The sequence below is a fragment of the Blennius ocellaris genome (genome assembly GCF_963422515.1).
Source record: "Blennius ocellaris genome assembly, chromosome: 16".
NCBI lineage: Eukaryota > Metazoa > Chordata > Actinopteri > Blenniiformes > Blenniidae > Blennius > Blennius ocellaris.
The window spans coordinates 3,024,231-3,047,945 of NC_137665.1; the positions used below are offsets into that span (position 1 = coordinate 3,024,231).

General features: G+C 45.3%; 2 protein-coding genes across 3 annotated transcripts in view; both read right to left on the reverse strand.

Moving 5' to 3' along the window:
• Window positions 1–1,269: 1,269 nt before the first annotated feature.
• Window positions 1,270–6,525, reverse strand: ddx5 (DEAD (Asp-Glu-Ala-Asp) box helicase 5). Of its 2 annotated transcripts, none has more exons than XM_080511309.1 (13): window positions 6,392–6,525; window positions 5,559–5,733; window positions 5,345–5,441; window positions 5,118–5,251; window positions 4,973–5,038; window positions 4,695–4,836; window positions 4,443–4,603; window positions 4,145–4,317; window positions 3,936–4,046; window positions 3,789–3,850; window positions 3,648–3,707; window positions 2,188–2,409; window positions 1,270–2,011 (listed from the first exon to the last, which is right to left on the reverse strand). In XM_080511309.1, exons 1-13 carry the CDS (start codon window positions 6,442–6,444, stop codon window positions 1,608–1,610), a joined length of 1,860 nt encoding a protein of 619 aa, XP_080367435.1. In that variant the 5' UTR covers window positions 6,445–6,525; the 3' UTR covers window positions 1,270–1,607. The 2 variants fall into 2 exon arrangements, with proteins under 2 accessions (XP_080367435.1, XP_080367436.1); XM_080511310.1 differs by having other exon boundaries at window positions 1,846–2,011; window positions 2,175–2,409.
• Window positions 6,526–9,945: 3,420 nt separating this feature from the next.
• Window positions 9,946–23,715, reverse strand: part of smurf2 (SMAD specific E3 ubiquitin protein ligase 2) — a 54,308-nt gene continuing 40,538 nt past the window's right edge. The window contains exons 12-19 of the mRNA XM_080511568.1: window positions 18,683–18,884; window positions 17,335–17,438; window positions 17,140–17,254; window positions 16,251–16,429; window positions 15,078–15,336; window positions 14,783–14,984; window positions 13,049–13,124; window positions 9,946–12,922 (exon numbers count right to left, since the gene is read on the reverse strand). Of these exons, the coding sequence (XP_080367694.1) occupies window positions 12,823–12,922; window positions 13,049–13,124; window positions 14,783–14,984; window positions 15,078–15,336; window positions 16,251–16,429; window positions 17,140–17,254; window positions 17,335–17,438; window positions 18,683–18,884 (1,237 nt within the window). The 3' untranslated portion in view covers window positions 9,946–12,822. The remainder of the gene's footprint in view (window positions 12,923–13,048; window positions 13,125–14,782; window positions 14,985–15,077; window positions 15,337–16,250; window positions 16,430–17,139; window positions 17,255–17,334; window positions 17,439–18,682; window positions 18,885–23,715) is intronic.

Consider the following 23,715-nt stretch of genomic DNA (forward strand, 5'->3'; position numbering starts at 1 on the left):
GGACAGGTCACACAATCCTCACCATTCAACAATTTCATCTTTTATCCCAGAACACCTGTTTTCTCTCTGTGGAAGAAAGAAAAAGAGGAAACCAACATGGATAGAAACATGCAAGCTCCGTACTGTGAGGCAAGAATCCCCCCCCCCCCCCTCCCCAACTATCCAGTAAAATATCCCACTGCACTGTGAGGTCAGCGTGGAGGTGCTAAAAGCAGAGGTTTCCCACTTTTCCCATCCAAAAAGTCAGTTTTGTCACTTTATGCCAAGTGTAATTCTTCTGGAGCCACAAAACACTTTGAATCATTAAAGATCCCGTAGATTATAAACCTATTAATGCAGTTTTGCTAAAAGTGCATTCATGACAGTTCATGACCACAGTTCAGAATTTTAGCAGTTTTAATCGTTTTGTGCCAACTTTAACTGATTCAGTTATTTAACTTGTTTTGCCTTTTTTCTTGTCATGTTCACCGTTTTTTGTTTTTTTTTAACCAATCCTTTTTTTTCTTTTAGTAAATTTACCACTTCAAGAGGATAAACAGCATGAATTTATACGTTTGTGGCTCCAAACATGTTTCTCTTCTGTTGGGTTGCTGACAAAACAATGAGCTGCTGATCCACCTAGTGGCACAAAGTGGTATTGCTAGTCCACATTGGTCTAGCAGAAATTAGTAGAGGCAGTGGAAAATTATTTATCCCTCCGCTTATGGACTGGCGAATAATGTAGAGCAACTTCTACAGCAGCTTGTGTTAGAGACGCCTTTCAGTTCTCATCATTCCAGTACAGCGACTGTTGCGTCGTCACTCCCTACATTAATTCCTGATGTGAAAGTAGAGGTTGCTCAAAGAATCAGTTAATTTATTTGACGGTTGAGTTCCACAGAAGAAACGTCATTATCCTCCTACAAGGTTTTAGTGAATCACTGGCAAACTGAACCAGCTGGTTTAAGACACTTCCTTTGTGGATTTCTCCAACTTGTTTTAATAAAACTATTCAACATGGTTGCTCCAAGTTAAAAGCTTTGAGAAAGTAGAGTGCTTTACCACCCAAAATGTTTCTATGGATTACACTAAAAGACTTTAAGGTCTTGATGTGCTGCCAGGGATTAACTCTTAATCCAGACTGGGACAGGAAGAACAAGTTACCAGTCCCAGTTGGTTACTGGACTAAACAGAGGAAATGATGGAACATGGAAACGTCAAGTGTCTTTAGAGATTGTTTAAACCGTGTGCAGCACGCCACCTGCTGGACAAATAAAGGAAACTCGGGAGTAATTTTCAGGGGTTTTTATTTGAAAGATCATGCAGTGCACTTCCAAGGTAGGAGCTTAACATCACTTTCAATGGTACACAAGAAAAACAATACATTTGTAATTACCCTAGTACAAAACTTAACATTACTGAGGAATGTAACAAATTAAATAGTAATAGGAACACAAGTGTGCGTCGGCACTATTGCTGCACTGCAGATCTTAAAAAGGCTGAATAGAGGTTCAAGTTGTTGCAACCCTGTTGTGTAAATGCAAAAACAAAAACTCTGGATTAAGTACAGAACTTAAAAATACCAAAAAAAAAGCAATAAATTACTTCTTTTCAAGTGTCAGGTGTGTCTACTGAGTGAACTGGGGGGGCATCGTGTACGGCACCAGCGGAGGAGGGTGCTGCTGTGGAGCCTGTGCTTGGGGGAACTGGAAAGGGGGGTGACCTGTGCCGTTCTGTGCGCCGGCCACCTTACCGGCGAGAAACTGTTGGGCCTGGAAGTTGTTCTGTCCAGGAAACGTTCCCGCTGGGTTGCCCCCAAAGTTTGACTGTCCATTGCCGTTGAAGCTTCCTCCGCTGAAGCCGTTGCTGCCGCCGCCGTAGCCTCCATTCTGCGAATTCGCGCCAAACGCCTTGTTTGGTCCATTGTCAAAGCCTCTGCCGTTACCCCTGTCCCTGAAACTGCCAAAATCGCGCCTTCCAGAATACCTATCCCGGTCTCTGTAATCACCACCTCTGCCTCCCCTTGAACGACCTGCAGACACAAGGAAAAACACTGAGAACCAAGCGGAGGGGCCCTCAAATCTGAAAGTTGTGTGAGAAAAACTTAATATGGTGATCCCATCCAGGTGTCAAGATAGAAAGCAGCAGAGAGAAAGGGGCTGCAGTCAGTTCACTGCGCAGTTTCTGTATCTCACCAATTGGATTTACCTCCTCTGTCTTCAGCCATCTGGAGGAGCTTGGGGTTGATGGCCTGGTTGGCCTCGCGCAGCACAGAGACGAGGTCGCTGGCTTGCCTCATGTTGCCGGGGGTGAAGAAGGTATAGGCCGTGCCTGTCTTTTGGCTACGAGCTGTTCGGCCAATGCGGTGGATATAGTCCTCAGAGTTGTTGGGGTAGTCAAAGTTGATGACAAATTTCACGTCTTCAACATCTGTAAGATTACGTTGCAGTGTGGCACAAAGAAAGGAAAGCACACGAGGATGTGTGCCAGCGCCACGGCAGCAACCAGATCAAAAACAAAGAAGGAGCAAGTTAGTACAGTGATGAGGCGGGAGGGTGGGTTAAAACCCACAAGGCTGCAAGAGACTAACAGTAAATCCTTGGGGAGACTACGGTGGGAAGACACGATGCACACTCCAATTCATCCAGTAAAAAATAAATAAATAAAAACCCTCCCCAGCAGAAAAAAAAAAAAAAAAAAAACCCACCCTCAACGATTGGATGCGCAGTCTTACCATTCTTGGAGTATGCATTGACTCGTCCATTCCCATTGCAGCACATACCCCACATACAAGATGTCTAGGCTCCAACCAACACTGACTCAACATCCCTTTGTCTCGTACGCTCGTGAGCTGCTGGCTATTAAGCTCCCACTTGCGTCTTTTCCAAGAAATTGTTGCTCTGAGCTCATTAGAGTTTCTCTACAGTGCACCCCTTCTCAGTATTTTCCAGACTCAGTGTTCACTTGACAGCGTCTCTCGTTGGCAGGTCTCGACATGACTTTGAAACGCAGGCGAGGGAGGAGTGTAGGCTTGGATTTTGTCCCAGTGTGTCCAACTAGCATGTCCCACTGTCACCAAACGCGCCAGTAGCCATGTCTCTACAGAGGTGAAGGTAAGATCGATCTGACGGACTGCTCTTCAAGACTGAAGTTTAGGCAACTGCAAAAGTTAACGTCACCCAAGCTTTACTAAAGGTCTTTGGCAACAGTGACTCAAATGACTTGCAATGCGCCGCCCAAACATACATGCAAGACAATAGGAGACAGTGTAGCTGGGCTTTGAGCAGGGGACACTTGGCGCGAAGCAGTCAGAACCATTGTCACAGAACCGGCGAGCATATGGGGCAGGAACTGTAGCCAGCCCTCAAGTTGTGCCCCCGTTTTGGTTCTCTTTTTAGGCAGGCCAGCGCGTTATGCTGCACTTTGGGCCTGGTCACCTCTGTACATCTGCACGACTGGGAGACCCGTGCCTCGCCAGTCTGGACACCTCCAAGAATCCTCCTTCCCCCTCTGGATACCTGGGCTTGTCATGCCAAGGCCCTGCCACACAGACTGCTCCTTCAGGTCAAGGGGAGAAACTCAGAAAGAAGCAGAAGAGTTAAAGAAAGCAAATACACTTTCTTTTGAAATATATTTAACTATAGACAAAGTTCAGGGGGGATACTGACCTAGACCTCGGGAGGCAACATCTGTAGCAATAAGAATTGGAGCTTTTCCATATTTGAATTCTGAGGGAACAAAAGACAAAAAGAAAAATTAATTCTGAACAGGTGGCTCATGTGATGAAACTATGTAAGAGTCAGTCTTACCATTAAGAACCCAGTCTCTCTCTTGCTGGCTTTTATCTCCATGGATGCCCATAGCTGGCCACCTATTAAAAGATGGTGTTAATTCATTCATCGACGACAAAAACTATTGAATTCGTCCAGCGAAGAGGTCTTGCTAAGAAAACTCACCCATCCCTCCTCATCCTCCGAGTCAGGTCATCACATCGCCTCTTTGTCTCGACAAAGATGATGGTCTTGTTCTCCTTCTCACTCATGATCTCCTCCAGCAGACGAATGAGCCTGCAAGATATCGGCCAATTACTCCACAGCTTTAGCTTCTGTAAAATTTCAGTAATGTCACCTGAACTCGAGTTATGCAATTCTCTGTAGCCACTCACTTGTTCTCCTTCTCCCCATCATTGCAAACATCCACGATCTGCAGGATGTTGTGGTTGGCACTCAGCTGCAGGGCTCCGATATTGATCTGTACATACTCCTTCAGGAAATCCTCTGCCAGCTGGCGAACCTCTTTAGGCCAGGTGGCACTCCACATCAGAGTTTGACGGTCAGGCTGTTGGGGGGGGGGAGGGGGGAGAAATGTTAAAATTAACATTGAGCCCATTGAGAGCACCAGGTACAGCTCATGTTATTTAAAATAACTAAATATATATGTACACAAATAAATAATAAACGTACTCTGATCTGGTCAACAATCTTCCTGATTTGGGGCTCAAACCCCATGTCCAGCATCCTGTCGGCCTCATCCAGCACAAGGTAGGTGCAACGGCGGAGGTTGGTCTTTCCCGACTCAAGGAAGTCAATGAGCCTGCCAGGGGTGGCAATGCAGATCTCCACACCTTAATCAAAATGGAACACAAGGTATTAAACCCTCAAACTTTTACAAATTAAGAAGGGGAAAAAAAAAAAAGAATCAGAACATTAAAGTACCTCTCTCCAGGTCACGAATCTGTGGTCCCTTCGGTGCACCTCCATAGATGCAAGTGGACTTCAGACGAGAGGCTCGGCCATATTCAGCAGCCACCTGCTGCACCTGCTGAGCCAGCTCACGAGTCGGGGCGAGCACCAGGCACTGCCAGGAGGAGAACGACAGACGTTAGAGACATGAACTACAGGCGTTTGTCTGTCCACCATGATCCATATCCAACAGCTTTGACAGTGCTGGAGCTACAATTCAGTGACAAAGATGTCAAATGATGCAAACTTACAATTGGACCATCTCCACGTTCCAAGAAAGGCTGGTGGTTGATGTGTACGATTGCTGGCAGCAGATACTGTGGAGCAAAACTTCCATTAATAACATTTCGTACTTTTCACATGTAGCCAATTTGATTTACGACAAATATTACTCACCGAAAGAGTTTTGCCAGAGCCAGTCTGTGCAATTCCCACCATATCTTGGCCACTCAGCGCCATAGGCCAGCCCTGGGCCTGGATGGGAGTCGGATCAGTCCAGTTTTGTTTGTTGATGACATCCATCACGTATGCTAAAGGAAAAATAAACAGTTCAGATTTTCTCCATGCACCAGGGGCCATTTTTTAAAAATTTCAACAAAAAAAAAAAAAAAAAAAATCCTTACAGGGGAAGCTGGCTTCATGAAATTTCATGATGGGATTTGGGCATTCTCTTCCCTTCACTGTGATGGTTTTGGTCCTTCTGTATTGCTCAACTTCTTGCTGTAAAGAAAAAGAAAGGGAGAAAAAAAAAAGTCAGCGATGGCAACAGTTGCATAACTGCAACACGTGCCGGACATGGCACATGTCCACGAGTGTTACGCAACGCCTTCAACATACCGGACTCCTGCGAGTCACGTCGGGATGCTGCTGATAAAAGTTCTTCTCAAACTTGGGGAGCTCGTCCAGGTTCCAGTGCTTCTTGCGGAGCCGCTCACCGGGATTACCGAACTTCCCTCCTCCGCCGCCGCCGCCGCCGCGGTTTCCTCCAAACCGGGGTGGGCCGCCGCCATAGCTAAGATGGGGGGGGAGAAAAAAAAAAGCAGCTTTTTCAAAAAACGGTTAGGCATCAAGACTCAAGACAGGCAACGGGGATGTCGGATCAAACCGGGCCCGTCTTCGCCGCATGATGTCGTGAAATAAAAAACGTGCCATATACTTTCCAACCAGCAGAGGAACAATGGAAAATACAGCCGGCATTTTGTATCCGCATCACGATGCCACATGGCGACAAGCCGACTAGCAGCAGAATTAGCATCGTCGCATCACGGCGAAAACCACACGGGAAACGTCGTGGCACGATGGCAATAGTGGCAGTGGAGGCACGTAAAACAGAAAAAGTGGCGGGATGTAAAGTTTTACCGGGCGGAAAAGAAGTTTCCGGTAGCAGGGAGCTAACCGGCCCGAAGCTAACAGGCCGGACAAGGCCGCAAGCCAGACAAGAGGCTCAGTCACCCGGCCCGCGCCTCATGTCCACCCAGACTTCAAACATTTGAAGGCTCTCTTGTGTTCGCAATTACGTTAAAGCAACATACAATCTCATAATTCACACATTAGTGACGGTCGCCGCCCAAACAAGACGGGTTTCTTTTGGTTTTAGATCCGGTCGGCCATTTCAACAGATCACGCGACGGTGGGGGAGAGAAAAAAAATGTCCAGGAAAAGATACTCACCCTCTATCTCTGTCTCTATCGCGACCGCGATCTCTGTCGGAGTATCCAGGCATGCTGTAAACAAGCGGTATAAATAAAATAAATACAACGAAGTTTGACCACCGATTAAAAAAATTCCGACCGGCAGTTGACGCTGAAATGCCGGTAAAGTGAAAACGAGACCCGGGTTATATAGTCAGAGGAGCTCCCCCCCCCCTCCTCCTCCTCCTGTTCTGTCGTATCCATCCGCCTCAAAGAGTTTGCGCTTCAGCGACTCGACAACACGAAACAAACATGGAACAAGCTTTTAAACACGAAAAATATCGTTGACGCTAATAAATGATCCAACACTAAGTTGCGTGTTCTGTCATGGCTAGTTTTAATATCCATTAACGTACTTTAGCATCAGGGCGGATGTTGGCGGACGGATATGTACGAGACAGAAACTGGTGGTGCGGTTAGACTGTATTTCTGAAAAGGTATTACCGTCAGTGACGTCATCCGGTCGAACCCAAACAGAAGAGACGAAACGTTGTTCCTGTTGCATCATTTTTGGCGAAACGTCTTTCATTTTATATTACAAATTAACTAAAGAGAGTGAGAATGTGTATTGTATTCAAGTTATTTACAGTGATTGTACATGAAATTCAATAAAGATGTTCAAAGGCAAACTTTGGCAGCTGGTGGTCCAGGGGCTATTTGCAGTTACATCAAGGTCATTTCCAAATATACAGCATGTGTTTCAGTTCAATCAACATTCTAAACTGTAAATGAGCCTCATATTCAGACACATTGTTAAACTAGATGGGCAATTGATTGCTGTTCACATCCCAGAATCTAATTGATTGGTCTTTGGATGATGAGAAATCGCCAGTTGGTATAATACATATATACATACAGACATATAGTTAATTAAAAACACGCAGACAAACACAAAACCTTTCTCCCTAACTTCGTTTGTCACCCAACTTTCGTTTTCGTTGACAAAGGTAATAAATAACTCATTACAAAATGGCTCTGTTGTCAAAAGAAATACATTTTTGTTGCCCAACTCTATCAAAAAAGGCAATTAAAGCAACTTTTGGGAGTCATTAGTACCATAAAACACAAGACTCCAAAAGTCTGTTCAGTTTACCCAAGCAGCCTTTTTCTATGTCACACGCCGCATTTTGTCGAGAGGTAATAATATGTACAGATGTGACTCAGAGCTGTTTCTTGTTATTTCAGGTGGATCCAGTTTGACGGACTGCAGAACAATGAAAAGCTCTGACAATCTCTCCTTGGGACCAAACACATTTATAGATTGTGGTTGAAGAGGACGAGCGTTCGCAGTAAAATGAAGCCGCTTTGAAACCAAGGAAAGTGCAACAGGAACGTTGGGGACAGTAATACGGTGAAAATGAAAGAATTCTCTAGCGCGACGAGCTGAAGGCACAACAAGGTCAAACACAACAATGAACTGACATACAATGTGAAAGCTGCTGGGAAAAACCAAGGAACATCACGAACAGCTTAACGAAGGTCAAGGCCAAAATCAACGATTTATTGTAATGATGGGTTATGATGATGATGAAACGTTCCCTTAAAACATAACTTTATCCAACAGTATAGCGCTTAATAGTGTACACTGTGACAACAGAAAATGAAAATTTGGAGAAGATGTAAAATGAGATTTATATCAAATCTATTGGACCATTTCACACTGTAAAACAAATTCCATTAAACCTACCGGTAATGGCCATAAAATGTTTTTTTTTTTTGTGAAGAATGACTGTAAAAAAAATTAACTATTGGAGAAATTCTCAATTTCATTATGTTTCAATGACAATGTCAAGGGTTTATTAGCTGAAAGAAAAAGAAAATGCCAGTGTTTAAGTCCATTTAATTGTTTTTTTTTTTTTTATTAAACATTAACTAGTATATAAGGAAAACTATTGTAAATGTTAGTAGCCAAATCAAAATAGTCCAAGTTTTTCATGTTGATGTCAAAACTGTAAGTTCAATTCATGCAGAGCAAAAGAGACAGAAACCAAAACTGAACACAGCTTACATATAAACAGCTGAAAAACAAGCTTTCTGCATTTTCTGCTGGACAAACTGCCTCATGCAGTAAGTTATAAAAGCGACATGCTTTTTAAAAGGGGGATGAAACGGGATAGAGCATGATTATATTCCACACGACAAAAATTATAACAAAGACGTGTAAAAGTGTTCATTGCTTGTGTCGAAAGTTAAAAGCCTGAATAAACAGCAGAGGAAAAGTGGCACAAATTAATCAGTTTCAAGAGTCACAGGCTGGACCCTGCCACTAAAAAGTTGTTTTTCTTTGGGAAAATGGCTTCTGAGGTGAAAGTTCACGGAAATGCTCCGAGTCAGTCTCCGTGGAAAAGAGAGGAAAACACAACTTTTTTCAAAACCAACTTTAAAATCCTTCGACACCATGGCAAAAGTGTCGAGTCACTTGTCTGTGTACTCTTATTGTTAATGTTTACAGTGTCGGTGTGTGGTTTGATTACAAACTCAAAGTGCAGCACCACCTAGTGGCCGATCACCAAAACTACATTATTTTCAAAACGCTGCCATGCAAATGCAAAACTCTTCCGAGCCTTTTCATGAAACATCGGCGTGTAAATGGGGCCTGGAAATGTGCCGTGGCCTTCCAGAATCAGGGTTCAACACCTCTGGGGTAAGATATGTTTGATCGGTGAGACATTTAACAAAAACTGCCACTTGAAGAACCCCTGGAAGGACATCCGATGAGAAACTCACAAAAGCCACAGTGCAAACTGCAATGACTCCAGCCAGAGGATATTGTAACATAATAACCTGTATTATAATGTTGATAGAAACAACAAAAGATGTGTTTGACACTTTTCTTTCCTCAACAACCTCCTGGCCATTTCCTGTTTTTCACCCTGGGAGCCATCTGCCACTCATTTTAATCCAGAGGAGTATCTTTGTTTTCACCGCAGGGGGTCCGAGACACGCTCCATTCACATGCAAATACCAGATTCTCAGAGGATCGCAGATTAAGCATCGCAGTGTTTAGAGTTAAGAACCCATTTATCAGGAAAAACTGAGTTAGTACATTTTAAAATGATCTACGTATAAAATTATAGTCACTATTCGTCACGTTTGTGCAGCATTTCCCCGATCTGGAATCGGGCTGACACGGATTTAAGTTCGACGTGGAATTCCAAAGACGACAACTGTCATCCCCAAAAACATTTTGAGAATGTAACGTGGAAAACAAGTTGACTAGTAGTTTGGTGGGTTGGAGCCCGTTTTGGCCCACAGGCCTGATATTTCACACCCGATTTAAACCAAAACAGAACCTGAGCAGCTCAATACAGAAATATTGCCTATGAGGCTTTTATGAATGAGGATAATGTCCATTATTAGATCATGCTGAGCTGAATTTACTGCAAGAACAGTATAAAGTCCCAGCTTCAATGAACGCGCCGTCAAAATTAACACAGAGACATTTCGATGCATTCAAATGCACTTGGAAATGTCCCTTTTGTTTAATATCCACTATTGTGTGTATGAGGGAGGGGGGGAAAAAAGACAAGACATTTCTGTGTACAAGGCCTTACATTGTTAGACAAAGGCAAGTTTAATTAGAACTAATTACACACAAAAATAAAATACTCTTACAAAATGATAGTGTTAACATACATCAAATTGCATCAGTCAGCTATGAGAGATATAGTCCTGCTAGTGGATCATGCTATTTAAAAAAAAAAAAAGAAGAAATACATCTCTCAACTTGTTGAGTTGAGTGGGAGGCAGCGACGGGGCGTGTTTTTAAATTTTTTTTAAAAATTCTGAGCGGTGTAGTGTCGGAACAGACAGCAGGGCCATCGGCTTGTGCGCTGGACTGGTTGAAAGGTGGGAGGAAGGACGCCACAAATACACCCGGCGGCCTCGAGTCTGTGTGAGTGTGCAATTCCTTTTTTTCCTCAGTTCAAGAAAAAAAAAAAAAGAAAAAAAAAAAAAAAAGAAAGTCTTTTTCTTCTTAAGTTAAAGATAAATTACAAGTCTGTTTGATCCACATATATGAACAATATCTTATTACTGTACAAAGCACCATCTGAGGACACTTTCACTTTGCATACGTGAAGCAAACCTTTTTATATATATATATATATATATAAATATATATATATATATATAAATGTATGCAAACGTTAAGAACAGTCCACGGTCGTAGAGATTGCTAGACAGGCAGCATTTAAAAAAAAAAAAAAAAAAAAAACATTCATTTTTAACTGGTAGAAAACAACCCCCCCCTTTTCTCAATGTAAAAATGTATAGTGAAGATCAGGAGCTTGTGTCATTTAGAAACCTGCTACAGGCGTGTATGTGAGCGGTCTGCTGCGATGGCAAAGACTCTAAAACCACTTTTTTTTTTTTTTTTTTTTAAACTCTCGACATTTTTATCAGGACAAAAATATTATCGTGAAGCTTCTTTTTCTCTCAAAAGGACAGACGTCCAAACGTTGGTTACGACATCTCCTGAGAAGGTGGCTGGATAACGTTGAGTGGCCGCAAACGAGCGCGGACGCCTTAAAGGTGCGGTGCGAGCGGTTTCAGCCATGTCACTGTCGGGGCACTGGGTGGCAGTGTTGAGTCACTGTGGCTTCCTGGAGGTCCTCAGCGTGGCTTTGGGGAGTTTTGTTTCACAACGTGCGCGGAAGATGGACGACGCCCGTTTCTGTGACCATGAAAGTTGTATTTCAGACGTCATGCCCATGTATTTTTTTTTTTTTTAACTCTGGAAGAGGACTGGAGGAACGCGCCAACTCCAATCGAACTTTGACTCGCGATGATCTCTAAACACGACACGACCCTGTGGCCCCGAGCTGGAAAATAAAAACACACTGAATCCTGGCAGTAAATCTTTTTATAACGTTAGAAACAAAACTGGAAAAAAAACTTTTTTTTGATGGTAAAAATGAGGTGTCGTTACGTTAGCTATGGTCAATACCACAAACAACCACCAGGGGTGTGTGTGTGTGTGTTCTGATGAGGGTTTTTTTTTTCCCTTCTTCAAGGACCCGTTACCGGACTGAGGACTCGAAGACGTCAAAGTGACTCACTCCATCACCTTGTGGCTATAAGGAGTATTAAAAGACAGGAAGCCGGGGCTCGCTGGTGAGCTGCAGCACGTCAGACGGGCAAAACTGTATCGTCCTGTTCTGTTCAATATTTCCCGTTATTTTTTTTTGGAACGTGCGATAAAGGATGGAACGAACGCGTCGTACTTTCGGCATTACGGCGGCACAAACGTTGACGCTTCTTAGCACCACATGGCTGGAAGGTAGTAAAGGGTCTTCTTGTCTTTAACACGCCTTGAACAACATTGAGCTTCACGTCAGTCCCGTTAATATCGACCGGCTACAAATGACTGCTAGAAAAAGAAAAAAAAACAAAAACACGTAACATCGCGCCATCGGCCGCAGCTCCGGCCCGAAGTCACAATTTAAAGGGTGCGCTCAAGAGTTCGCAAAGATTCATTCATTCACAAGTGAATATGGCACTCAGTGGACTTTGTGGGTTGAACTTAAAAGACGGACCTCTGCGATTCACTGCGAGAGGCTCCGAGACACAAACCACAGCGTTCTTCAGTGAGCTGCGTTCTGCTTCCGCCTCCGACAATCTAAACAATTTACATTAAAAAGATTTTGCTTTTCTGAAAAAAAAAAAAAAAAAAGTAAAGCAAAGAAGGGGGTTCAGAAATATAACAGCAATAAATTATATATATTATATAGAATTTTATTGTTTCTTTCTTAATTTTCCCAGTTATATAAAAATAACACATTTTCAACTATTCATTCATTCTTTTTTTTTTCCTTTTTTAAATGTTTTTTTTAAGCACAGCGAGCTGTTAAATGTGTGAAACAGGGCATTGTGGGAATGCAGCGACTCGGCGCTCTTTGGAGAAGGTTTGTAAACAGTCGGATTCCGTCTCGAGCGTCGCCTCCTTGTCCGCCGGGCGGCGAGCGGCCCCCCCCGGGGTGGGGGGGGGGGGTCACTCCAGTGACCGATGATAACCCTGTGGTCTGGTTAATGTGGCTGCTCCGCTTGGTGAGGTGGTGAAAGCATTGCTACATGGAATATGTTATGTTTTGTGTTTTTGTAAAAATACCAAAAATGAAAAAAAAAAAAAAATTATAAGGAAGAGCCGGCAAGTTTGTGCGGGTTCCACAAAGTTAGTAAATAGTCTGAGTTATTAGCAGCTGAAGAGATCCGTTTCAAAGTTAAAAAAAAAAAAAAATACAAATAAAAAGACATTACGGAGGGCTGGGAGGGGCTACAAAAAGAAACCCCGCCCCCCTTCCTTAGAGTCACGTGACTTTCTCAGGACTTCTCTGCTCGTCCTCCTTTAGCGTGACCACATGGGGGGGGGGGGGGCGGGCGGTGCTCCCGGCGTGCGGCGAGCTCCTCCGTCACTCCACGGCGAAGCCGCACGTCTCCTCGATGGCAGTGAGCAGCTTGTCGTACAGCTTGTCGTAGTGCTCGTAGGGAGGAATGTCGATCCTGTTGAAACTGGGAGACAAGACGGAAACTTAGCTGTCCACCGGTGGACACCCCGGTGGACCCCCCCCCCCCCCCCCCCGCCCGCCCGCCCGCCCGCCCGCCCGCCCGCCGCCGTTTTGGACGAGCGCTACTCACCAGGTGTGGGCTTTGGGCAGGTTGTTGGTGCTGGCGTCGATCTGGTGGATGGTGAAGAGCCGGGGACCCGCAGCACCTGCGTTTAAAACACTCGCTTTAGAAAAAGACGCCACTTTTCCGACGGGTGGAGCCAGAAGAAGCACCGAGGACGAAAAACAGTTTACAGTCGATTCCTCTCCGTGTGCACGTGTCTGGTTTTATTACAAAAAACAAAACAACAGCTCCCACTAGTGGCCTGGCATGCCAACGCCATCATTTTCATAAATTTCTTTTTTTTTTAAAAATCTATTTCCAGGTACAATGACCTTGTTTTCAAAACGTTGCCGTGTAAATATGAAACTTCTCACAAACGAAAACGCAAAAAAAAACCTTGGGGAGGCCAAAGAGCTAAAATTTTAATATTGCATGCTTTTTTCTATGCATGTATCCCCCCCCCCCCCCCAGATACTCTGATTTCTTCGTCAGTAACCATAATTTAAAGACGGCTGGAGGTAAAGTTGTATTAAAAATATAAACACAGTCAGACTCAGATTTACACAATGCTGTGCACGACGCTTCATTTTCATTTCTTATAAACACACAAACTGCAGCAGAGTTTCTCCACTTGTAGTTGGAAAAAAAAAAAAAAAGCTCCTCTGTGTTTTCCTTCAAACATTAACAAAAAAACCAAACAAAAAAAACGAAACACACCTGTCTGCTTTGGTGAGTAACCTGCATTTATCCAGAGCTTAGATCACATGTTATGCCTGCATTATGTCATCTGTTATTCAAGACAAAAAGAATCACTTCAGTATTTGGATTCCAGCGTCAACCGAGTTGACGTTCGTCCTCCTGACCGGAGCGACGTGTTTAGTCTGATTCTATTATGTGTTTTCTATTATTGGTTACATAAGGCAAGCGGTCTGCCGGGGGACCAGGGGAGCCGGGCGCTCCGTCTCTGGAGGGCCGTTTGCCAGGACGGACCCAGTGAACCGGGGTTTCTTTTAAAATGAAAGTAACTGACGATCTTAATTTGCACATTTCTAGTAGAAGTGGAGGTCAGAGTAATGCACTGGTGTCTGGAACTAAAGGTCCGTGATGTAACAGTGTAAAACTGTATTATTATGGTTGAAAATAAGCATTAGTTTCTATAAAGATGAATAAAGGCTGCAGATTATGCTTAAGGTAGGAGTTCAGATTTCTTTATTTAAAATAAAAACAACAAGGTTGTTTGTCCTAGCTTTAGGTAAAACAGGAACAAATCAATACCAATATTACTTTAATCAAAGAGAAAGTGAAAATCTTGGAGTTTTCACTATTATGACTACTTTATAATGTGCAATATCATTTTTATTGTTCTCAGGACTGGACTGTGCACTTTACCTCCTTTACACCCCCACCCTCCTTCTTGCACTATTTTCCTTTCTATGTTTTTTTAAATATTCTGCACTTTGTTTTTTTCTTCACACGTTCTTACATATTCTGTTCTGCACTGTCACTGGAGTTGTTTTTAATCTCATTGTACCTGCTACAGTGGCAATAAAAGTCCTTCTCCTATTCTTCATTCTTCAGAACCATGCTCTCATTGACAGTCCTGTACTGTGAACTGTTTTGACAAACTAAAACAAGTTCAACAAGCCTGCATCGCCCCGTATTCCCTTCACACACAATACCAAGAGCGAGAAGACCTCATGAAAACCCCGGTTGCCCCCGGGGCTGAGCCCACAAGGAGGGCTTGCTGAGGCTGCTTCCTACCTTGAAGGGCCTTGAAGCCCTGGAGGGGAACCCTGGAGGAGCCGGTGACGAACTGCAGCAGCCGCGCCCGGCGCTCCTCGTCGAAGGACTCCACGGCCTTCCAGAACCACTTGACGATGTTGCTGTCCGGAGTGCAGTGCTTCAGCCGCGTGTTGGACTTCCAGTCGTTGATGTCGATTTTGCCGAGGCCGCAGACGATCAGCTGGTGGGGGGGGTGGAGAGAGGAAACGTTTAAAGGGGGGCGCCGCGGTCCGCCGGGTGGAGCGAAGCAGCAGGGGGCGCCATTGGGCAGTACCTCCAGCTCCTTCTCGTCAAACGCCTTGAGCAGGTGCTGCGGGATGACCTCGTTGAAGCCCTTCTGCAGAGCCAGGAACTGAGCCTCGATCCCCCGCAGGAAGCGCCAGTTGACGTAGAGCCGCACGTACTCCTTCTTGGTGTCCTGGGTGACGGGGATGCTCTTGCCGTTGGGCTTGAGCTCGTGCTGGATGATCTCGCCGTACGCGTTGTGCTCCACGCAGAAGGTGTGGTCCAGCACACCCGTGATGTCGTTGTCCCTGGCGACGACACAAACGCACCCGGGTTACATTTAAGACACTTTAAAGTGGCGCATTGAAACTGAGCTGCTGAAAAACAGCCGATATTGCAATGATGAAATCATTAAAAACAGACGAGGTTAAAATTGCCAATATGGCTAAAACTCCTCGAACCATTAGGAAAAACATAAATATGGTTATAAATATGTTTAAAAGAGTAAAATATTTAAAATGGGTAAAGCAGGAAAAGAAATCCATGAAAAAAAAAACAGTGGTTAAAATTGGCTACAAAAGCAAAAATTTAAATAATAGAATGTATTTATATTTTAGCTATGACACTTCATGCATGCAATGTCAGTTTTTAGTAGAAATTTTTTTTTTGTATTGTTTTCTTCATTTCATATCATCAAGATGTTTTTATGGCTCCACACAAATTTTATCCGATAGAAAATCCTTAAAAGAAAAGGCTCATTTGGTCATAAAGGTTGTAGAAACCTGAACTAGAATGAGTCTTGCCTGAAGACCATTATAAGACATTGAAGCAGAAAAAAAAGCATGTATCTGTAATAAACCAATGATAATAAGTGATTACAAGATTGATTTTATGGAGAAAAGCCCATTAATTATAAAATAAATTTAAAAAATTGGGCAAAGGTGAGGTTTTTATTTTATTCTCTCTGCTCTGGTGGAGTTTTGTCTTTTCTTTAAACACCTTGGACTTCGAGGCGTCGTGTTGTTTCACCACCAGAGGGCGCCGTCCCCAAAGTGAGGAAAAAGTGTTTAAGCTGCTTTATTTGCTGGAGGTTTAGTTTCACCTGCTGAGGTTAACGGTGCACGTGAACACAGTGGAAACAAATAAGGAAAGTGATGTGACCCGGAAATCCTTTAATTGAGACGCTGCTGTGATTAAACGGCGGCGGCGGCGGCGGACGTACAGGATCCAGACGAGGCTGTTGTGCAGGTCGGGGTCGACCGACTCCATGTCGTCCAGGGTGATGGGTTTCCCCAGCAGCTGCTTGTAGAAGGGCAGAGTGAAGCCGCCGTCGATGTAGTGGCCGTGGAACACCGCCATGCCCATGATGCGACCCACGAAGTGAAAGTAGGACAAGTGCTCCTGCGGGGAGGCAGAGCGCAGGGTTGGTCTCCTCACACCTCCAGACACCAAGAACCTCCTCAGATAACATCAAGTTATCAAGAGGAAGTTCACAATCTTACAATTCAAATGTGGCTCCTTTCAAACCATGAGAAAAATGAGATTAAAACTATATCGAGTACAAAATCATTCATCCAAGATTGATGAATATCAATATATATATAATAGCTATAAGACAGACACGAGAAATATTACATCTTATTAAGTCCATCAATTATATAAACCTAGATACTTATAATAATAACTTGTATAAAAGTTGTGTGCTTTTACATTAAAACCACAATAATAAAATACAGAGATCAGAAAAAAGAAAAAAACTCCAATAGCCTATGAAAATGCAGGAAGGCATTTCCCCTCTGATGATTAATACAGTGCTATTCAAAATGTCATAAATAATACATATATATGCCTTTCAGAGTGATGTAGTCGTATACGCTATTATAAAGCATGTATGAGAAGTATAAAGCTTCAAATATTGGCTCAGGGAAATGGATTAAACAAGATTTTTTTTTAAATTCCTTTATCAAATATGTGTGTATTTGTATGAAAACAAACTGCATGTAAACATAATCGCCTGTGACAATAATCCTTGATTTACACACATTCAAGGTAAATGTCCACGGAGGCGGAATACAAGCGGCTTTCGAAGAAGAACCAAACGTGACACTCACAGGATTGACGGCGGAGTCGGGGTTGATCTGCAGCGTGTAGATGTCGTCGCGGGAGTACTGGAACAGGCCGTAGTACGGGTTCAGCATCTCGTGCGACAGCAGGTAGAGCCACTCCCTGCAACGCAGCGCAACACAAGCCTCAGCCTCAGCCTCGCCTCCACGTCACGGAGGGCAAGGAGAGTCACGGCGCCTCACCTGGCCACGCCCCCGTAGTCCAGCCCCTCCTCCCCTCGGAACTTCACCATCAGCCTCTTCCACAGGTCCTTCGGCCTCATCTTCATCACCTGCCGGTACGACTCCTGCGGCACAAACCCCCCACGAGTGCTGCGTCAAACACGGCGGCGGAAACAGTATCTTGCTTTGTTCCAGTTTTTAATTTCTTTTTATCGGTTCTCCGCCTCAATCAGCGTTCGTCCCTCGGGGTGTGTGGGGGGGAGGGGGTGTTCATTTAAAGTGGATTAGGGGCAGTTATAATAAACACAGCCACAAGACTGTAATAACTGGGCCGGGTTCCACCGTGTCCCGCAGATCCAGGAGCTCCGAGACAGCCGGGACGGTCTCGTCCACACACGTGGAGACGGCCTCCGACAGCCTCGCCCGGCTCACACTCGCCTATTCAGGCATAATTTAATGCTTCAGCGGGTCTGGAAGGAGCTATGCAGTTATGTCTCGCTCAACCTCAAGACGTCCTCTGCTGCCCCCCCCCCCCTTCCTCCCTCCTCCCTCCCACCCCTCCTCTTTCCATCCTCCCGCCCTCTGCTCTCACTTTGAGATCAGCCAACAAAAATGTCTTCGTTCAGATTAACAGACGTGGCTGTTCCAGCACATTCCGCTGCATATTTTATGAGGGTCACGCAGTCTGTTGCAGGTGCTGTTGTTCTGATGAAGGCCCCCGCGCACCCTCCGAGATACATGAAGGGAGAGAATAAAGAGGTAAAAAAAAAGAAAAACTACCCCCCCCACCCCCCCAAACTGAGGACAATGTATTTGAGAAAAACTCAAACAAGACGTCTGCTTTAGATTTTCAGCAGGCCGCCTTCACACACCATAGATAACGCCGTGTTTGTGGCCAGCAGACTTTTTTTTTGGGGGGGGGGGGGGGAGTGCCCGTGAGGAACGAGGGAGGAAAAAGGAAAATACCTTTTCCAAGAATGTTTAAAATAACTTGGGCGAGTCTATAAATAACAAGTACACAATAATTTAACGGCGAGCCGGCTGCTTCGCTGAGCAGACGCATGGATATTACTTGGAAATTATGCCTCGACACTGAATTATTGTTGTTGTTTATTGCCCGCGGTGCCAGAAGTCGGGGGGGGGGGGGGTTGTGCAATGGAGCGCACGTTCCATTATTTTGAAATTTCACTAACATTTTCTAATGCATTTTAAGTGGTTTCACACATGCTCTGGCTGTGAGAACAAACTTTCCTCCCCAGGGTTGAATTATGTACCAGTTCCTGGATATCGTTAATAACAGCCCCCCCCCCCCCCCCAGCTGAGCTCCGGTTGACATGAGGACATGACTGAGCTTCTTTTCCAGTCTCACCTCGAAGATCTCCTCGCGGGACACCTCGATGCGGCAGTGGCCCGCCTGAGGCTGCTGCTGGGACAGCTCCTGGCGGAGGATCTTCAGCTTCTGAACAAGATCCCGCTTGTATTTGGGCACCGTGAGGCACTCGGCCTCCTCTGGGAGCTGAGCGGGGGACACCAGAGCCTGCTGGGCCTGATCCTTCAGCTGGTTCTGACGGCTGGAGGGGGGGGGGGGGGGGGAGAGAGAGAGAGAGAGAGAGAGAGAGAGAGAGAGAGAGAGAGAGAGCAAGAGAGGGAGAGAAGAGAGAGAGCAAGAGAGGGAGAGAAGAGAGAGAGCAAGAGAGGGAGAGCGTGAGAGAGCAAGAGAGAGAGAGCGCGAGAGAGCGAGCGAGCAAGCAAGTGAGAGAGAGAGGAAGAGAGAGAGAGCGAGAAAGAGAGAGCGAGAGAGCGAGAAAGAGAGAGAGAGAGAGCGAGAGAGAGAGAGACGAGACGGGGGCGACATGAAAGGCAAAAAACAGAAAGAAAAATATTTAGTCTCAGGTGAACTAAACACATTTATAAACAAGATTCCATGTGAGGAAAAAAGGGGAAAAAAAAGAAAGTAAGTAAGCACCGGCACTGAACTAAGAGAAAAGCCAAAAGCAGAAAACACTGCTCTGGGAGGTTGTTTTTTTTGTTCCTCTCTCATGCCGAGTGCTGAGAACGAGGAGTAAACACACTGAGGTCATCTGGGAAGCACATCAAGTCAAACAGCTGCCTCAGCGCCTCAACGACAGACAAGACGGAGGTGGAGGTGGAGGAGGGATGAGTGGAGGTAAGACATCGCTCCCCCTCTGCTCAGCGCACATCCTCCTCTCCGGCTGGCAGAGGCCTGCTCGTCCCACAAACAACGAAAACAGTGTTTTGGACTCATGCAGCAGGTCGAGCAGGCCCGAGGAAAAGTGCCACCTGGTACAAGCGGTGCAAGTTTAGGTTTTGGACACCGAGCAGAAAGAATACCCGATTCAGGTTAACGCTGGATGGTAGCTCGAGATGAAACGGTGCTGAAACTTCAAAATTCAAGACGATGGAGAGAGTTTTGCTGGAAAAGTCTCATTAGATTGTTTTTTATTTTAACATAAAAAAAACCCCAACTTTATACCAACTCATCTGCATGTTGGGAGACCAAGAGGCAAATAATCTCCACACATCGCAGTGTTGCTGCCTGTATGGCAGGAGCTTTATGAAATGATTCAGAGCATATTGTTGACAGACGTTCCAATTTGAGCTGGTTTCTCTGCGTCTCGGGGCTCTGCCACCTGGTAAACATCCATTTCAGTGGATTCACATCATATACAATGTTTTTTAAGACGGAAAGAATTACATTTGCCATCAAAATTGCAACAAAACGCGTTTTTGAAAAGATGGAAAAACATGGATCGGATACGATAAACCTGTTTTCTGGAACATTAAAGGGGATGGTTCCTTTCTCGGGTTCTTGACAGGGTTACTTCACGTTCAAAGTTTTTCTTTTTTTTTTTTCTTTTTTAAAGGTGCACCCATGTTTCTCCTGTTCGATTTGAGTGCGAGTGTTTATTATGACATGGTGCACAGATGAATGTCAAAGACAAAACGTTTATGTGGAGAATTTTGTGAACTAAGAAAATACCAATAAACAAAAGAATTGGGGGGGGGGGGGGGAGAAAAAAGGTAATTGTGCCGCATGTGGCCTTTGAACTAGAATGTGTTTGAGTGACCCGCTCAAGGTTACAACATTGTACACTGTGTAGAAGAGATAAGAGGAGAAAGTTAAAAGCGAGACACACGTCTGGTTTCAATTAACGGCAAAGTTGGAAAAGCCACGTCCTTTCAAGTTCAATTAGACGTTTTGTCATAGTCGTACTTTTGTAAGCAGAGACGCATAAAATAACAGACTTTGGAGTGTTTAGCTCCTTCATGCATCCTTCCTCTTTAGTTTAATACATCTACAGTAAAGCTTTGCTCAATGGCAGGGGGAAGACTCGTACTTCTCCATTAGAGCGGCGTCCCACTTTTCCACATTAGAGGACGAGAGACCAAAACACGCAGCCGCCGTTGTTTAAAGTCCAGCTTAAAGAAGATGAAGGAGTCCTGGAGGTGATGGTGTGAACATTTCCATCATCGTGGGGTTGATCTTATATAGAATACATGACGAGGCAGAAGAAAGCAGGAAATAGTGATCCCACATCAAATAGGATTTTAATCAATGATTAAACGTTAAATCTACACTAGAGATTCTGCCCATGAGCAGGGTCATAAACACTACACATGTGAGTAGTGAAAGCAGAACATACACACTCCAGTGAGGGTGTGTGTAAGTAAGCACCCTGGATTTGCAGGACGTGAAACTCAAAAGCGACGCCAAGGTTAAAATAATCAGCTTCACCGCGACTTTTATCAGGTAATTACTTCAAACCACCGAGTCGTTGTTGTTTTTTTTGTGTGTTTTTTTTTTAAACACCGGGTGGAGAAACCGTAGCCGTCCGTCAGCCGGCCCGCTTTAATCTCTCCTCCGACACAGTTGTCAGGAGTCCATTTAGCTGCACACTGCTACTTTAAAGTCTGCACACACACATTCCCCCTCGCCGCAATGACAACTTCTCCTTAAAGCGGCCCGGGGTTTAGTTTCGGGTGTCTGCCCGGCAGAACACACTTCGGCTTTTCCATCGCTTCCTGCAATCCCCCGCAAGCCACGGGGCCCCACAGGACACTGGAGACCTCCTCACCAATCCCTTTATTTCCTGCAGACTAGACACGGGGGGGGGGGGGGGGGGGCTCTTCCTGACGGCACCCAAACACGGCAGACGCCTTGCGGGGCGGGAGGGCCGAGGAGGCCAAGCGTGGAGCATCTCCTCCTGTGCCCTCGCCCATAAATCAAGTCCCCCCCACCACCCCCCACCGTCCACCCTCCACCAGCTGCTCGCTGAGGAGCAGTGGTACCTGCAGACGCCCCCCCCCGGAGCCGAGACGACACAATGTTTTTTTGCTACGCGACAAATCGCAGGCGTCTGGGAAAACTTCAGTTTGCTTCTCATACAGCCGCACAGATGGGGCAATTCTGCAGCCAGGGCCTTTAAAACAGACAGAGATTGGGTTACCTATTGGACAGTGACCTTGACCAATCAAGGGGAGGGGGGGGGGGGGGTTGGTGCCAGGATTGAGCAGAAGATTGCAACATCACAGGGGGAATTTAATGGAAACCATGCTCTCAGTGCTCAGGCAGTGTCTTTAGCGAATAAAAAGGGCAATAAAGTCGAACTCTGATGGACACATATATACGTATCGAACATTTTTGTGGGATGACGGCACACGAGGGGGTGAAGCATTTCTGAAATCCCTGACCTGATACAAGGCAGATGTCTTGATGGAAATTCACAAGGACCTGATGTGTTTTCCAGACTTTTGTCACAGGCCTGAAAAAGTCCCTCCGCAGCGCGGGACAGGAAGTGAGGCGAGAAGCTCGTCGATCAACTATCGAAGGCAAACGGGGCCGATTTATCGGGGCTCGGGTCAAAATTGTGTCATGTTTTTTGGGCGCGGGCCACCGTGTCCTTCAATATCACCTCATCTTGTGTTTTGAGCGCAGCTGAGGAAACAGCTTTTTTACCGATAAAACCCACTTTTTTTTGTGTGTGTGTATTCTAAAGTGTTGCTGTCGACCCAATGGAACAATATTTCTGTATATTTCAGTATTTAAAGTAAAGGCACTTGAAAAAAGAAGAAATACGCTCCAGTTTTGATTGAGAGTTTCAGTGATTCAATTTATACGACGCCGTCTGTATGAGCAGATGTATGAAGTGAAGGCCGACGACTTCCTAATGAGTTTACAGTCTGAAAATGCAGGATGAATTCTAAGATATTTGACATTGAGGAGGGGAGAACATAAAGGTTACTCGATGTAAAAAAAAAACGAAGTTTTTGGCACCGATCAAGTGGTAAAAACAGACCATGCGCCTTTCTGAGGTCTTCCAGAACACGAAATACAATTATAGCTGCAGAAAGGCTTTTTTTTTTCCTTCTTCCCGTCTGTGTGAAATTGGTTCACACTAATTATTCATCCATAATTCATATGTATTGGAAATTCTATGGTTGCGACACATCTGGCCACAATCTGGAAAAACTAAATGTCAGTATGACAAATAAACATGGCGGCCCAAGTTCGCTTTTAAAAAGGCGTTTCACGGTGGGGGGGGGGGGGGGGGGGGGGGGGGTGCAGATTTTCTTTTTTAAATAGAGCGAAACAAAATACAAAACCGCCAACATGTTCTTTGATCAATTAAAAGGAAAAAAAAAAGGCATTGATGCCTTTCGTCTCTCCGGAATGAGGTCAGGCTGGAGGCCCCCGTACGACTTCGCCATCGCCGAGTCGGCGGGTGTTTGCAGCTCGGTACGTTGTTTGCACAGCTGCGCAGGGCGAAGGAAATTTCTGAGCATGTGCATCCATGCACGCAGGCGAGCGCAGAGGCGTGAACCGGCGCGCGCACACACGCATGCACACACACACACACTCGTGCGCACGCAGCCCGCTCGCCGACTTCGGGCGGAGAATTTATGCTCCAGTTTCCTGAACGCAAGACGGCCGTCGGCCTCAGACGCTGCAGCCTCGGTTTCCACTCTTTGCTATCTGATGTCTGGCCAAAGACAGCATTGTGACGGATCGTGTGCTAAAGTGCCTCCATGATCAAAACCTGAAGAATTGGAGTCAGGTTTTTTCTTTTTTTTTTTTCTTTCTTTCTTTCTTCTTTGCATGCATGTGGAAAGAAAGGCAGTGGGGGTGGGGGGGGGGCGAGTGCAGACGTCTGCTCAGCAGAAGGGCCGCGCCGTGTGTTGAACCGCTCTACAGGTGGTGAACACAACCTTGGCACAGGATCGCAGTGTAAAACATCGACTGACTGGGGGGGGGGGACTACAAATGTTGTCTGGGAGCTGGTGTGTGTTCCCGTCTGTGTGCAGCCGGGGCTGCTGGCAACGTCAAAAGAATTGGAACCGATACGTTGCAGGCAGGCAATTATACATGTGAAGACATGCACA